The following is a 14,313-nucleotide window of genomic DNA, read 5'->3' as shown; positions in this document are numbered from 1 at the left end:
GTTAGATGTAAAATAAAGAAATTACTTGTGTTGTTGTGTTACTGTTAGAACCAATCCAGTCCTTATTGGTCACTTGAAATATCTTCTTTTTTAATACTATTATGTCATATTTATTTCAATTTCTGCTACCTTCTTGGCCAGATCACTGTTAAAAAGACATTTGTTATGTCCATGACACTTTTTAACTGGATAAATAACGGATATGGAAAGTCACTTTGCCCAAAAAAAAAAAAAAAACTATTTGCACTTTCTGCTTTGCGACAAGAATGTTGTTTGTGGCTCAAAATGACTTGATATCATTCACGAGGGATATATTTCACATATAGTTCACATATTTAAGCCAGTAAGTCATTTACAGTAGTTTAAACCCAAGCAATCACCTTTTGGCAAATACTGAAGATCGCTTTTTGGCATAACAGTACCCATCATGCCCCACCCCTTCTTGGAGGACGGGGGTCATCTCAGCCGTGGGTCATCCTCCAACAGAGTAAATAATTTAAAAGTAACAAAACTGCTGTTTTGTATTAAAGTAGACTACATGTGAAGATGAACAGGCCTTCGCAGAGAGAGCGTTTGCTCCAGTGCCAGCAGATACAGTTTGCATGTGATTTTTGTTGTACTTTCTTCAGCTTGTGTTCGGGGGCAGTGTTTACAAGACTGTTTGTCAAGTTTGTCAGAGCTTGCAGAAAACATTTGAGTCTTTTGAACAGCATGGGTTCTTTTAACTGATACAAAAAATAGTAAAGCACCACCATCTGGTGTAGATCACCATCCACGTGTAGTTGAATCCAGGGGAAACTCACAGGATGCCCTTACTTAACTCATAAATAACGAATCAATCTTTTTTTTTTTAATGAAAAAAAAATGAAGAGGAAAAAAGAGAGAGTTTTCTTACAGGTTTTGTTGCCTCTGTGGTGACCTAAAAGCTCTGGACCACATATTGGAGGAGTTGTTTGATTACAAAACCTGTATTCAGTTATCGCCATCTGCTGTTTATCCCAGGGAAGGCCTATAGCTGACAGTATGACGAGCTAAATGCCACATCTCATATTGACAGCTGTGAGCGTCTCCTTCACATGACAAATTCCAATTAAGTGCACACTGAGTTTATTCAGCATCCGTTTTAATTAGTATCTGTTCTTATATAAATTTGATAAATTGGATATTAATGTTTAATAATTCCAATAAAATCCCATGATTAACCAGAGCATGAATAGAGGGTGGGTCATTTACACGGGAATTTCACGAATAATGTGCTACTGTGCTAGAGGGAAAAAATAATAACAATAAATAGAAAAATGTTACCTCATTATTAAGCCTGTTCGTCTGTCTTCTGTTTTCTCTTGGTGTCTTCTGCTCCTCTGCACACTTTCACATATAGTCAAGACTCTTTTAACGTGTCATTTCCTTTGGGTGCCAAACAGAGAATTTGTCAACCTCACAGTTTTTCAGTGTTTGAAACTATGACCAAAAAACAACAAAAGTTTTCACTCTACAATCTTTGGCAAACCAAACCGCAAAACGAATCCAACCAAATGTTGTAGGAACAACTCTTATTGTTGAGTCAGAAAATGAATAGGCCAACGAAAATAATGAATACCGATGAAGTCTATAGCGCCAATCGGACTCACATTTTGTTCCGTTGTATTTAATTTTAATTTATTATTCTTTTTTTTTTATCATTTTACTTGGCTGTAAAGTTTGTGCCGTGAAAGTCTCATCATATCCCGAGCCGATCAATGGATCCAGAAGAGGACACGATGTCCACCTGAAAATAAATATCTTTGGAAGCTTCCTGTGGCTTCCATCGTGGGGAGGGAATGTCGATGAGGGAAAGGACTGCCTACCTAAACCCTGATGTAATTGGTAGGTGTTCTGGCTGATCACAGTGAGATTTAAATATTCGAGAATTGCGTTGACTGCTGTTTAAAGCCCTCTCAGCGACAAGATACTTCACGGTGCACTGCGCTTTGAAATTCTGGAAAGATGATCCACATGACGCCTTTGTGGAAAATAGATTATAATAAACCCTTTCGTATATTTCAAACACATTCTGTTTGAACTGGATGTGATGAAATAAAACATGTCCTGATGATATCATCATTTATTACGTTTCAGTCACATTACAGCAGATACGAAGAATTTCACAACAGCATAGCATGGAGGCTATGAAAAAAAAATGACCGGCTAAATTAAGTACAAATAAAACATACGTAAATAAAAGACCCTAAGTCTACATTATCAACATTTATAATTTCTTTCACCACATGTATTATGAATGTAGCAGTGATCGGTAACGTCATTTAAACTTCTGGTAGCCTACTGCTTTGATAAAGTACAAAATACATATTTTTTTGTCACTGACAAGGATTATTGTGCCAGTATATGCTACACGAGAACATTATTTATGTACAGATGCTCAATATCTTTAATTCTAACAGTGTAGGCTACTTAACAGAAGAGGCTCCGCTTTTCTTTTCTTTTTTTTTAAACAACTACTTTTGAATCATTTATCTGTTCTGTGTACATTCAGTCACTATCACCAAAATGTTCAGTATTATGTACATTATATTCATAATTACAGTGCTTTCTGACTTAACAGTGTGGAAACAAGGCGCCAGAATTATGGCAAAACTGTAGTTGAAGAATTTACACTTTGGCCATTAACTGTGAATGTCAGTCCTTTTATACTTTTTATTGATTAACCTGTAGATAGATAGATTAACCTGTAGATAGATAGATAGATAGATAGATAGATAGATAGATAGATAGATAGATAGATAGATAGATAGATAGATAGATAGATAGGCTGTGCTTTGTTTTAACTGTGAGGATAGAAACTGTAATAACCAATGTCCTTTGTGCAGTTTTTCTCACACTCTCTCGGTGTCAGCAGCTCAGACTTTAACGGGGACACTGTCTCTGAAACCGGTGTTGCAGAAGGTGAGATCCTTCTCCGCTTGGCCTGTTCAAAGATACCAGAATCGCTCGAATCGATGGACTTGATGGAGGACGGCGTCTCAATCCAGCTCGACTCAGACGTCATGTCTTTAGGTTTGGTCTCCTCCGAGCCGCCGATGGGCGATCTCTCTGTGGTGATGGAGTCTCCCTCCTCGGACAGGTAGCTGGTGCCTGTTCTGCCACCGATGGTGTTAGTGGGCCAGCAGGAAAAGACCGAGCTGGATTTACTATTTACACCACAATACTGCGGCGGCGTGCGTCCTCCCCAGCCAGACGGGTCTGCGTAATAGCCAAGAGGCCGGTTGGAGCAGCCTGCAGTCGGCAGGGGAAGAGCCTTCACTCCGGCCGCTGCGTAGGACAGTAAGGTGGCCGCGTTACCGGCAAAATCAGCGGCGTCGTATGCCGAGGCAGCAAAGTCCAGTCGGTTGTTGGCAGGGGTGACAAACCATCGCTGCGGGGGGGTGGCAACACTGGGCTCCTCGGTTTGCTGCGGGGATAGCAAGCTGTTGCCGAGTGGGACGCTGCGCTCCGTGCCAGGCCCAGTCCCCACGCCAGGGTGAAAGCGAGATTTGGCATAAGTGCTGACAAATTGGTCCTGCAGGAAAGAGCTAGGCATGGCATATCTCGCACCCGGCACGATCTGTGAACGCGGAGAGTCACCCGGTGATGGAGTTAGGCGGTCAATGTCGCAGCCTGTGTAGACACTGAAAAGATGGAGAGAAAAACAGAGAAACAATTCAGAAACTAAACAGTGTGTTGTAGTCTGTTCTCAGAACATTAAACAAATTAAGGTCAACGGGGCCTGTCTGTTTCAGTAATGTAGCAGCTTAGTAGACATGAGGAATTTTTTTTTTCATTACTATTCTTTCTGATGGTGAGATAACTGCAGGGTTCGAAAACATCTGCAAAACCATCCCAATCTAGATCCAAGCTCGAAATACGACGGCTGCCTTACACAGTACAAAGAAAACGTCGTCAAATAGATCAGACTTGCTTCTCAGTTATCGCGTAGTTATTTCCGTTGTCTCGAGTATGATTTTCAGTTTCAGTTTCTCGTCACTCATTAGTACGCATTTCATTTACAATGAAAAGCAAGCTCGAATCAAATAGAGGAGGAACCTTGTCATACATACAATGAATCGGTACAGTTACGAGCTCTGGAAGCAATTACGCACATTTATTACATGCAAACAAGTGCATATGTGTGTGTTACGATAAAAAAAAACGCACTGCTTCATTTGCAGTCAGAAATGTTATTATTAATCCAATGTTCAATTAATTTTCCCTGTAAAAGTACATATTTTATTTATCATGCGAACTCCTTCCAACTTCAAAAGCAATACAACGAATTTTCAGCAGAATTATCAATACATAAATTAAATTTTTGCAAAGAAAAAAAACGAGCTAAGTGGCTATTATATTTTCTGATTAAAACTACAGAAGCATAAAACAATACACACACACACACACATACAAATAAATTAGAACCGAATACAAAGAAGATTTTTTTATTTTAAAGGAAGAAAAAAGAGAGAAAGAGAGACGATCTTACGTGTCATAGTTGTCCCGAAATCCTTTAGCGAATGGATTGTGGTCAATTTTCAGTTGCGTAATCTGTGGGGGAAAAATGAATAGAAGGATCCATAAAGTGTGTTTCAGACGTTTAGCGCGGTGCAGCATAAATGCAAATAATATTAATCATTCGTTTAATTTTGTTCTTTGTTTTGCGCGAAAATTTCTTTGTCAACAGAAAATGATTAATCCCAGTGTGCGTCTTGCTTTAAGAATTTGGTAAAAACAAAAAAAACAAAAAATTGTATTCGTATTAATACTTTATTGTTCTACTTTGTTTAGAGATTTTTTTTTTAAGTATATATATAAATTGTAGAATTCCCGATATTTTGAATCGTCTTTCAACAGGCTAATGTTCAAAGTGTAAATACTGCTGTGCGATTGGTGTCTGGTGACATTTCCAGTGTTGTGTCAGATATTAAGTGGTCTTACATCGGTATTCTGGTAAGCTGTGACAGCGATGAATTGCGTTTCTGAGAAGGTGAAAGTCTGGACTCTTCCTGGCTGGCTGGTGTCTTCTGTCCCATCCTCGTTTACTTCCACCACATGGAGCCTGGGCTGGTACTTGTGGAGAGACTGGAGAACCACCATCTGGAGATCCAATTAAAGACGTTTGTCAGACTTTGAATTTCAAAGTTTGGAAAGATGATTTGAGAAGAAAAATAAACTAATTTAGCACCATTTTATATTCATATTTCGTGTTTATTTTAATGACACACACGACTATTGTTTCGAATTAAATGACACAGACAAAGCAAAACACATCTAAAAATAATAATCAGGGGATGAGATGAATAAAAAAGAAAAGATAAACACTTCAGTTTCCAGCTCGTATTATATATAAATATATATTTATATCATTCAGACATTTCTTGTCACATTGTTACCTGCCCCGTGTTGTTGGAGGCACCTTTGTTGTTTGTGAGCTTAAGCTTTCCAAATGATATTTCTTGACGCATCCAGTGCGCACCGGTATTTGGCGAATCCGGGTGCATGTAAACCCTATTGCCTATTAAAAGGAAAAAAAAATAGCAAAGAAAAGAAATAATAATATATATCACTATTTAGAAACAAATTCCTCAGACATTTTCATTCACAATTTTTGCCAAATATTTTAGTTACAGGTATAAAAACAAAACAAAACACTTCTTTTTTTTTTTTACCATGTTCTCAAAATCAAACTGTCGAGTAAATGTAATCGTTACAATGCGCAGATGTGATACCTATGACATTCGTGTCTGCTTTTCCGCAAGGCACCCACTTTCCTCCTTGAAATCGCCAGTGATTTGGATCGGCGAGTATTACATCCACAAATATATTGTAGTGGGCAGTTGGGTCAAGGCCAGAAATGTTGAAGCTTAAAAATGGAAACATTCGTCTGCGGGGAAAAAAAAGAAACACAGGCTTAGAAAATGTCTCTAATTTATTTTTCTTTTTTTCTCTCTCACTTTTCATTTTGCCTCGTTATTTAGTTTTTGTTTATTTCTTTGTTTGTTATTAATGAGCTTGCCTGGGTGTGATACAAAGTTCATTATCCTTTTTATTAGTTTTTAGTTTTTTCAGGGAAATAATCTTAAATGATCTTAATACGGGCCCATTTAAACTTCAATCTAAAACTGTTCCAGTGAAGCAAAAAATATCGAATATAGTTGCATGCCTCTAAAAAATAAAGCGAGTGCGCGTACTTACCGTCCTTGCTTTGTGATGATCATCTCTGTTTGGTGTCTGTGAAACTTCAGCCACAGGGCCCTGTTGCACAGATACACCTGCGCTTTCCCCGGAACCAGTCCTGCTTGCGCTGAGGAGAACTGGTAAAAAGCACCTCCTTGGTATGTGTGTCCATACTGTTGCGCGTAAGGGTAACCCGCTGTCGGGTAGCCTTGAGGAGAAGTGTTGGTTAAAAGGCTGTTGTAAGCTCCATTGGTTATGACCGGATGATGTGCCATGTATCGGCTGGGACTTCCGATAGAAAAAGCCGGGTGCGCTGGTCCATGCTGGCTCGGGTAAGGGAACATGGCACTGGGAGCTGCTGAGACTGACTGCGGCTGGGTAGATGGAGAAAAGATGCACCTTTCTCCTGCAGATCCATCGAAATTATGACGGATGTCAGAGACTCCGTGAAGATCAGGAGAGAGTTTGCCCCTCTGGACGTCCCCTGATGCGTCCTTGGAGTCGGGAAAATTGTCTGCCTCTGACTGATTCGTCATCTCCCTGGAGTTTTTTTTCAGAGGTGAACTTCTCTCCAGGTTGTCACTTGCAGATATAATAGGATGGTCCTGCAACGAAAGCTCTGATCCATTGGAGCTCGAAAAGCCACTGCCCACATTCATAAATTTCTTGGAGAGATCACTCGCCGGCGAGATGCAATTCTCGACCTGCATAGCTCAATAGGAAGCTACTATTAGCTCAACCTATATCACAAGCTTTTGCACACGCCTTTCCTAATCTAACACTACGAAACGCCTTACGATGACTTGAGGTACGGAAGGCAGCAAATTAGCCAATTGACACCATCCTGCAATCAGGAAGGATTTTCTTTCCATCACTCTCGCTGCTTTGCTAATGAAACAAGTACTGCGATTGGTTAACCCAGGGCTGTAATTTAATTAGACAGCTCTTAATTAGGACGATCAGAAGAGCGCTATGAGCAAAGTGATTTGTTTGTAGTGTGACATGGGCCTATATTTGAATAAAACATATGGAGACAGACTCTTTTTTAGCAGTATATGAAATAAACAACAAAAATAACCCCAAAAAATAGAAAAAAAGATATATCATAGTTATGAAAATTGTTTTCTGCTGTCAGCTGTGACGACAGCGGCGTTATTTACCTTTATCCACGTTATTTACCTATTTATGTGCCATGAGTGCCAAAGTATGTCTGCCGAAGAAACCAAGATATATTATTAACACGCCAAAAATGACAGTCCATGACAGGCGGTGCATCTGATGCCTTAAAATGTTTGTGATATAGCGTGAAATCATGGCGTCCCACTGAAGATGTGTTTATGAGTCCCAGTCCTGGTAAATATTTTATGCACTAAAGTTATGAACCGGCGCACTGGTAACAGGGGCTGCTGTGGCAAACACAGCTCACTGCCAGAGAGACACAAAGTAGGACTCGGAGTTTTGAGTTGAAATTAGCATTATGCAGTTTAATTAATTTAATTTTTGTCCGCCTGAGAAAGCAAGTGTAAGAAGGAGATGAGAGAAACATTAAGTCCGAGTGGTAAAATCTAATTACTCGGAAAATATATTTAAAGACAGAATAAATTTGATCTCAAGAGGGTGCAGGTCTCTGAGATAACTGACAGTGAGTTTGAGAATATCGACAGCAGATAGAGAATAAAACAACTCTAAAATAGAAATGATTGTTAATCAGACCACTTCGAAAATAAACGAAGCCCCCCCGGCGCAGTAAAATAAATCAGTCCTGATTGAGAAGATGGAAGTAAATGTTAGGATAGCCGCAAGTTGCAGTGGCTCAGTCCCCAGTGCAAAGAGAGCAGCTGCAGCATGGCTCCGAGCTTAACTTACTAACAAGGTTATTACCAAGTTAACACTACCGCTGTTCAAAGGGAGTGGTTTGATATACATTTCCTCGCAGTCCTCTCTATGATTGTGAGGCCTTTGTAAATTGTCCTGAATTTCAAACTTTCCACTTCACTGTTCACCAGAGCCACGGTGTGTCATTGTGAAGGGTCTCCTCTGTCCGAAAGGCATCCATTCAACACTGTGGCAACTTTTACACTTCCGTTTAATCGCATTATTATTACCAGATGGTTCTCATAGATGATAAGAAACACCACTCACTATCAAGGAGCCCATTACAATATCACTAACTGCCTCAGTTGATCATTTCTACTTCACTGAGTAACTTCTGGTTTAGTTACACTGCAGTGTGGTGTGGAAGCTAAAGAGAAGACCAATAAAGGCCCATTGCATTGGTGAACACAGCCACCAGTTTGTATCTCTAATGAAGAGCTATGAATTTCTGAAGCTAACAAGAGGGGTCATTACAGAAAGGCTACTGGTTCCAACAATCTATTCCTGTGAAACATGCAAGCACGGGCTTGTCTGTGCCCAAGGAAAAGAGGCCACTCTCTGCTCTACTCATTACAGGATTATGGTTCACTTCCATCGCTGATCTTTAATAAGCAAAGTGGGCTTCCTTTTTTTCCCCCCCTCAACAAGCCAATTGTTGAATCACCCATGCAGCAACTCTGTGTTTCCCTAGGTGATGCACTGCCTGTTTATCAGATTAAGTCATCTATTTATTGGCTCAGCTAGCTAGTGGACATAACCAAAGAGGAGGGGGCTGATTTGTCATGCCCATAGCCAGCATTGTCCCTCAGGGAGATGTAGAGCAGGTTAGGATCTCGGCTCCCTGCCTTGTACACACCCTCCATTGACCAGCTGAGCATAATCTAGTGTGAACAGCAGTTATGCCTTTTCAATTTTCAAATAATATTATAACGGCTGTATCTATATTATATCACCCATATAAAATAAATCAAAGACAAAAAAAAAAAACCCTCAAACACAAACTGCCTTCAATACGCTGAAAAATTAAAAAAAAAAAAAAAAAAAAAAAAAAAAAAAAAAAGTATATCGTATATATATTAATTCTAAAGAGCATATGTTTTCCACATAACAATATTAATTTCAGGAAAATAAAAAAAACAATATGCGTGTGTTTTTCAGCCACTACATCACCATTTTTTTTATTGTTGTGCCAAAAGAATCTGCTTGCCACCTGGGTCTAATCCAATCAATGTGAATGACAAGGAGAGAAAAAGCCTGAAAGTGAGCACCAGCTTAGGGACTTTACCTAATGCCCAGCACTGTCACTTCAATGATATGATCACAGCACACAAAATGACAACAAAATTATAGCCAGCAAGGATATGGGGACATAGTGTGCTACTCCAGTCAGGTGAAATTGCTTTTTCTGACTATGAAATGGCTTGTCTCTTGTCGGATGGGTAAACATTTCCTTGTCAGGCCAGTAATAAGGAATGAGGCACACTGGGATGAACTAAGAGGATAGAGCCAAGGTTATTCGGGATTCATGACAGGTAGTGGCTTATATTACAGCAGCACTAAAAATTTCATGGGAATGCATTTAAGATGGCCTTTAAGTTATTTATATGTTGTTTGCTAGACGTCACGTTGCAATTTCCATCAATAAATCAAAGTCAAAGACTTCGTTTATTATTTTTACTGTGGTTTTTTGGCGCGTTTATCTTTGTTTTTTAAACCAGGAAACGTGCATTTACCTTAACTCTTTAATTAACCAGCGCCACTAACCCGATCAAGTGTGGCGGTGCTTTGTGCTATGCTAACATAACTATTGCCCCCTGTGGTTTCTTGCCATCAGTGATCTGCTCTGTCAGAGGGAATCAGGGTGCTTTCTGGCAGAAAAGACAGCTGGGGGGGCTGCTAAGGGGCGGAGTGGACAGTTGTGGCTTTTAAACCCTTATTAGTCGTCCTCCCTGGACACACAGAGACACGCGTCTACGCAGAAGTGCACTCCTACACCTGCTCATTATTGATGTCCTTTAAGGGTCGCCCAGTCAGACCAGACTCAAACGCGATTCTTTACCGCAAAGCTCACAGCAAATTAACCTCAGGACAGGTGATCAGGATGTTCAGTGTGGACTAATAATACCATACCAGAACTGCACTATAGGGATTTTTCACCTTAAACCAAATGCATATATCCTTCTATCGTTCTAACTTATTAAAATCCTGCAGCAGCATTTCCCATTTTAAATGCCCATTTGGTTATTGGGTTACACCGTTTATTCCTTCAGCTTCAATGTATGTTATCCAATTTCTTAAATTTAATACTATTTAATACAGTGTATTTATTTATAGTTATTATTTTGCAGTTTTAATTTTTTTATTGCAAAAAACTAATCCAGATTTATTATTTAACATGCATATTTTGCAAGGTCATAAGAATATGAACTGTCCCATGTGGCAGACAATTAATATGTCATCTCACACAGTTACTTACCATTTACTCATCTCTTAAAGGCACACATTTTTTGTGAGTTTTTCCTAACTTCTATATTTCAGTCTTTGGCATGAGTTTGTTTTTATTCATTTATTTATTTATTTATTTATTACTTTCTTTTTCGTGTGTGTGTCACAGGACAATGGCAGTGTGGCACATTACTGAAATAACAATCTGATTCATAAACTGAGCTTCCCCTTTACAAAACCTATACAGAAGAAAGTATGTCATAATAATATGCTTAATTATAAATGTGTGAATTTCGTCTAATACCAATTCTGCAGCAAAGTAGCACTTGTGAAACACTGCACTCCTCAGGGTACTGCAATCCCTGAGAGTAATGCCCACAGCTCCTTCATGCTCTCGGATGTGTATTATTTGGCTTAGCAAATTGCATGGGTCTAATGTCGGGAAACACAAAGTTAGCGGAAGGGCTAATGTCCCTACCAAAACTTCTTTTATCACCTGCTACTGACCTGTTATCAACTGTTTGGTTTCCTGCTAGTCTCTTTAAATTTTAAAGAGCTGGTGTGACCCACGGAGTGCAGTTGGGGTTTGTGACCATTTTGTTATTTCTGCTGCCATGCACTGTCAGACGTCTGCAAGTGAAGAACATGGCCACTGTCCCCAGTAAGCCCATGGCATAAAAAATTCACACTAACTCTACTTTTTAAGCCATTTCTGATGAAGAGCACAGAGAAATGAAACTGACTTATGCCAAATGAATATCATTGAATCGCTGTGATTGTGAGGCTGATGTTTGTAACTTTGAAATTATTTATAAAACAGCAGTTCCATCTTAAGAGTGGCCATGCCATGAAGTGTGCACTTGCTCCTCAGAGAATACTCTGAGGTTTCTTCAAGCACTATAAACCTACATCTGAACAAAAGAAAACAGAGGGCTTCAATCCAGCTTAAGCTTTGGCTTTTTACAGTACAGTTCTGCTTAGACAGGAAGAAAATACCTACTAATTACCCAGTCACAGCTGTGTCTGCCAGTGTATTGTTTAATCGATAAGTGCGCTGACATGATGATGAATGTTTAATCCAAAAACAACAGCCAGGTATGTGATTTGGTGCCTAAATATTTTAATTACATCCGTGACAAACTGGTGATTTTGACCCGCAACATAAATACTTTTAAAATAAAGCGCAAACGTTGCACAGATCACTTGAAAGAAAGCAAAATTCTCGGTTTGAAGAGAAAATATTTGGGGAGGACTAGGAGCAAACAGGCGACTGTCGTGTTACAAGAATAATCTTCATTAAAATCACAGGCAACAACACCAGGCCAACACACAGCTCATTGGGAATGCAGTGTGAAAAGAGAGGCCCACAGATTATCACTCTACGTAACTCATGTTTAATTTATCCAGGAGCAATATTGTCAAGAGCCCTACCATTCCAAAGAACTAGGCACAGATAAAAGCTGGAATAAGACTTAGGGAAGCCCAAAAATAACGCAGGCTTCGAGTAAAATGCTGCAAAATGTAGCGAACACACTTGAGAGTGAAAGCATTAGAGACATCTTCGATATCTTTAGCACAGCTTCACAGTAGTGGAATATAAATGCTTCGGGATTGTTAATATTTCAAAAGATGACTTCTCAATGGAGTTGACGATAAATTGTTCACACAATAACCTGACATGATAGCCAGCACTTAACCTTTGCTCTGATTTAAAACTATACAACAAAAACGCTGCACATTCACCGCGGGCTCTCCATGGTAGGGTCTCTAAATCTACGAAATCCAACAAGAAAAAGCAAAATAGTCTTACATTCAGCTACGAGAAGTAACCTAAACCAATTTCTCTGTGCTCTATGGTGTGTTTTTTTTCTTCCTCCTCCTCCTCCTCATCCTCCTCCTCCTCCCCATGGCTGAGTGAAATGGAATTGCCTCTCACATTCAAAGACAGCTCTAGGAAGGTGATAATAGAGCTACTCCCTGCTGTCTGCAGGCAGGAAATAGGAAAGTGGCATATGGGGCCAGGAACCAAATAAAGAGGAAATGTGACCAGGCAAGGGAAGGAACTAAAGGAAAGGTTAATGATCAGTTCTGAATTCTACAGGGAAGAGAACTATGTTCCAAGTTGAGAGGAAAAATAAATCCGACATGATTTATGTCTCCACCACTCACATCTAGGCTGTCACAAACAAACACATGGAAGCCAGTTGGTTTTCTTGTCAAACTTTGCCGATGTTCAGAAAGAAAGAACTGTAGTGATCAATTAGATTTTCCCTTTTGTTGTTTACACCATACACCTGCATCTCCACAGATCACTGCATGGTGCGGGAATGGTATGTAGAGAAAAGAAAAGGATGTAGCGTGAATATTTCACACTGATTAAAAGATGAGAAATACAAACAGTACCTTATAATCAAGACCGAATCCATCTTCACAGCCTCACCAGTGTGCTCCAACAAGTGTGAACTACTGGCCGATGTCCTACTGTTGCCTTTATAGCAGCCCAACACACTCACTGGCCTGCAGCATCTCCAAAAGCTTTTTAGGAACTGATCCACTCCTTAAATGACCGGCAAACTAAGCCACTACACAGGGACTAAATTAGAAATTGGACACTGAACACCGATTCATATATGAGGAGGGGGGGGAGGAAAAGATAAATCATAGAACAGAGGAAAAACATTTGCAGCGTATGTGAGTGAAAACACGAAAATTAATGCTGTGAGCACAATACGGTGGGTGTGTTATCATTTGTGGGATGTAGGATACATTACCAGTGAGGGAATTTACTTTCAAATTTTCACCCTGTTACCACACCTTGGTTGAAAGAGTTTGTGCCCTTTCACCAAGAAGCTAGGCTCCCACCCTTTAACTATCAGTTACATCTGCTGGGGGGAAAAAGGGAATCAATTTTGAAGCAATTTACACTTAGTTTTTGCTGCTAGGGAGCTTCTTATAACATTCACTGTAAGTTGTCTGTTTAATTATCTGAGAGAATGGGTGATGCTAGGAAAGGAAAGGAAACGGTGGCTGTAAGAATCAACTGTCACACATTATGTGGAATTTGACGGCATTACACAAACGCACGTTGCACGGTGACACAGGTGCACAGACACACAACCTGGAAAATTATAAAGACGTGACTAAGTCGTTGCATGTGAGCAGATTAGGCAAATCAACATTTAAAAACAGAATAAACACGGGATTCAAATATTCTTTCCTGGCACAGACCGGCACAGCAACAGCTGGACATTAGAGACAAAGCAACATCACGCAGGCCAGCTTTCTCCAGATCTGACAGCTAGATCATTTGAAGCTGACAAGATAACACTTAAATGCAAAGGTGACATGACAGTGTCTTCAGAGCCAGATGGATCAATACTCAGCTTGGCTCGTCAGGATCTGAGCAGTGGTTCTGCAGCCATGGTTTTTTGTTTTGTTTTTTTTGGTGTTTTTTTTTTTTTTTTTCCTTTACGCTGCCGTTTTGAAAATAGGCTATCACTGTCTGGCACAATGTCTGGTACGTTATCAATGAGCAGATTTCCTTTCTTATGTTACAACTGAAATATTGATTCATTCAATTTATCAAAACAGCCCAGAATTCCAGGGGAGACCAGGAGCCTTTTTTCGCTTTCAAATTTTAGGACTTCAAAGCTGCTTTGCAAGGTGCGACGACAGAAGCCACGAGCACAGCCACAAAACAGATATATGAAATTCTCAACTAACTAGTAGACATATTTGTGAAACTAAAATGATCAATGATCTGTCAACTCGTAGTTGCAGTCAAAAGGC

The 14,313-nt window shown here is 39.7% G+C and overlaps 1 protein-coding gene across 1 annotated transcript; it reads right to left on the bottom strand.

Annotated features, from left to right (window-relative positions):
* Positions 1 to 2,089: 2,089 nt before the first annotated feature.
* On the bottom strand, positions 2,090 to 9,026 carry tbr1b (T-box brain transcription factor 1b). Its single transcript, XM_003447334.5, has 6 exons — positions 6,223 to 9,026; positions 5,757 to 5,911; positions 5,421 to 5,542; positions 4,966 to 5,124; positions 4,514 to 4,575; positions 2,090 to 3,665 (listed from the first exon to the last, which is right to left on the bottom strand). Exons 1-6 carry the CDS (start codon positions 6,912 to 6,914, stop codon positions 2,822 to 2,824), a joined length of 2,034 nt encoding a protein of 677 aa, XP_003447382.1. The 5' UTR covers positions 6,915 to 9,026; the 3' UTR covers positions 2,090 to 2,821.
* Between the last annotated feature and the right edge of the window lie 5,287 nt (positions 9,027 to 14,313).

Source organism: Oreochromis niloticus, linkage group LG16, assembly GCF_001858045.2.
Source record: "Oreochromis niloticus isolate F11D_XX linkage group LG16, O_niloticus_UMD_NMBU, whole genome shotgun sequence".
Lineage (NCBI taxonomy): Eukaryota > Metazoa > Chordata > Actinopteri > Cichliformes > Cichlidae > Oreochromis > Oreochromis niloticus.
This window is presented reverse-complemented; position numbering and strand designations above follow the sequence as displayed.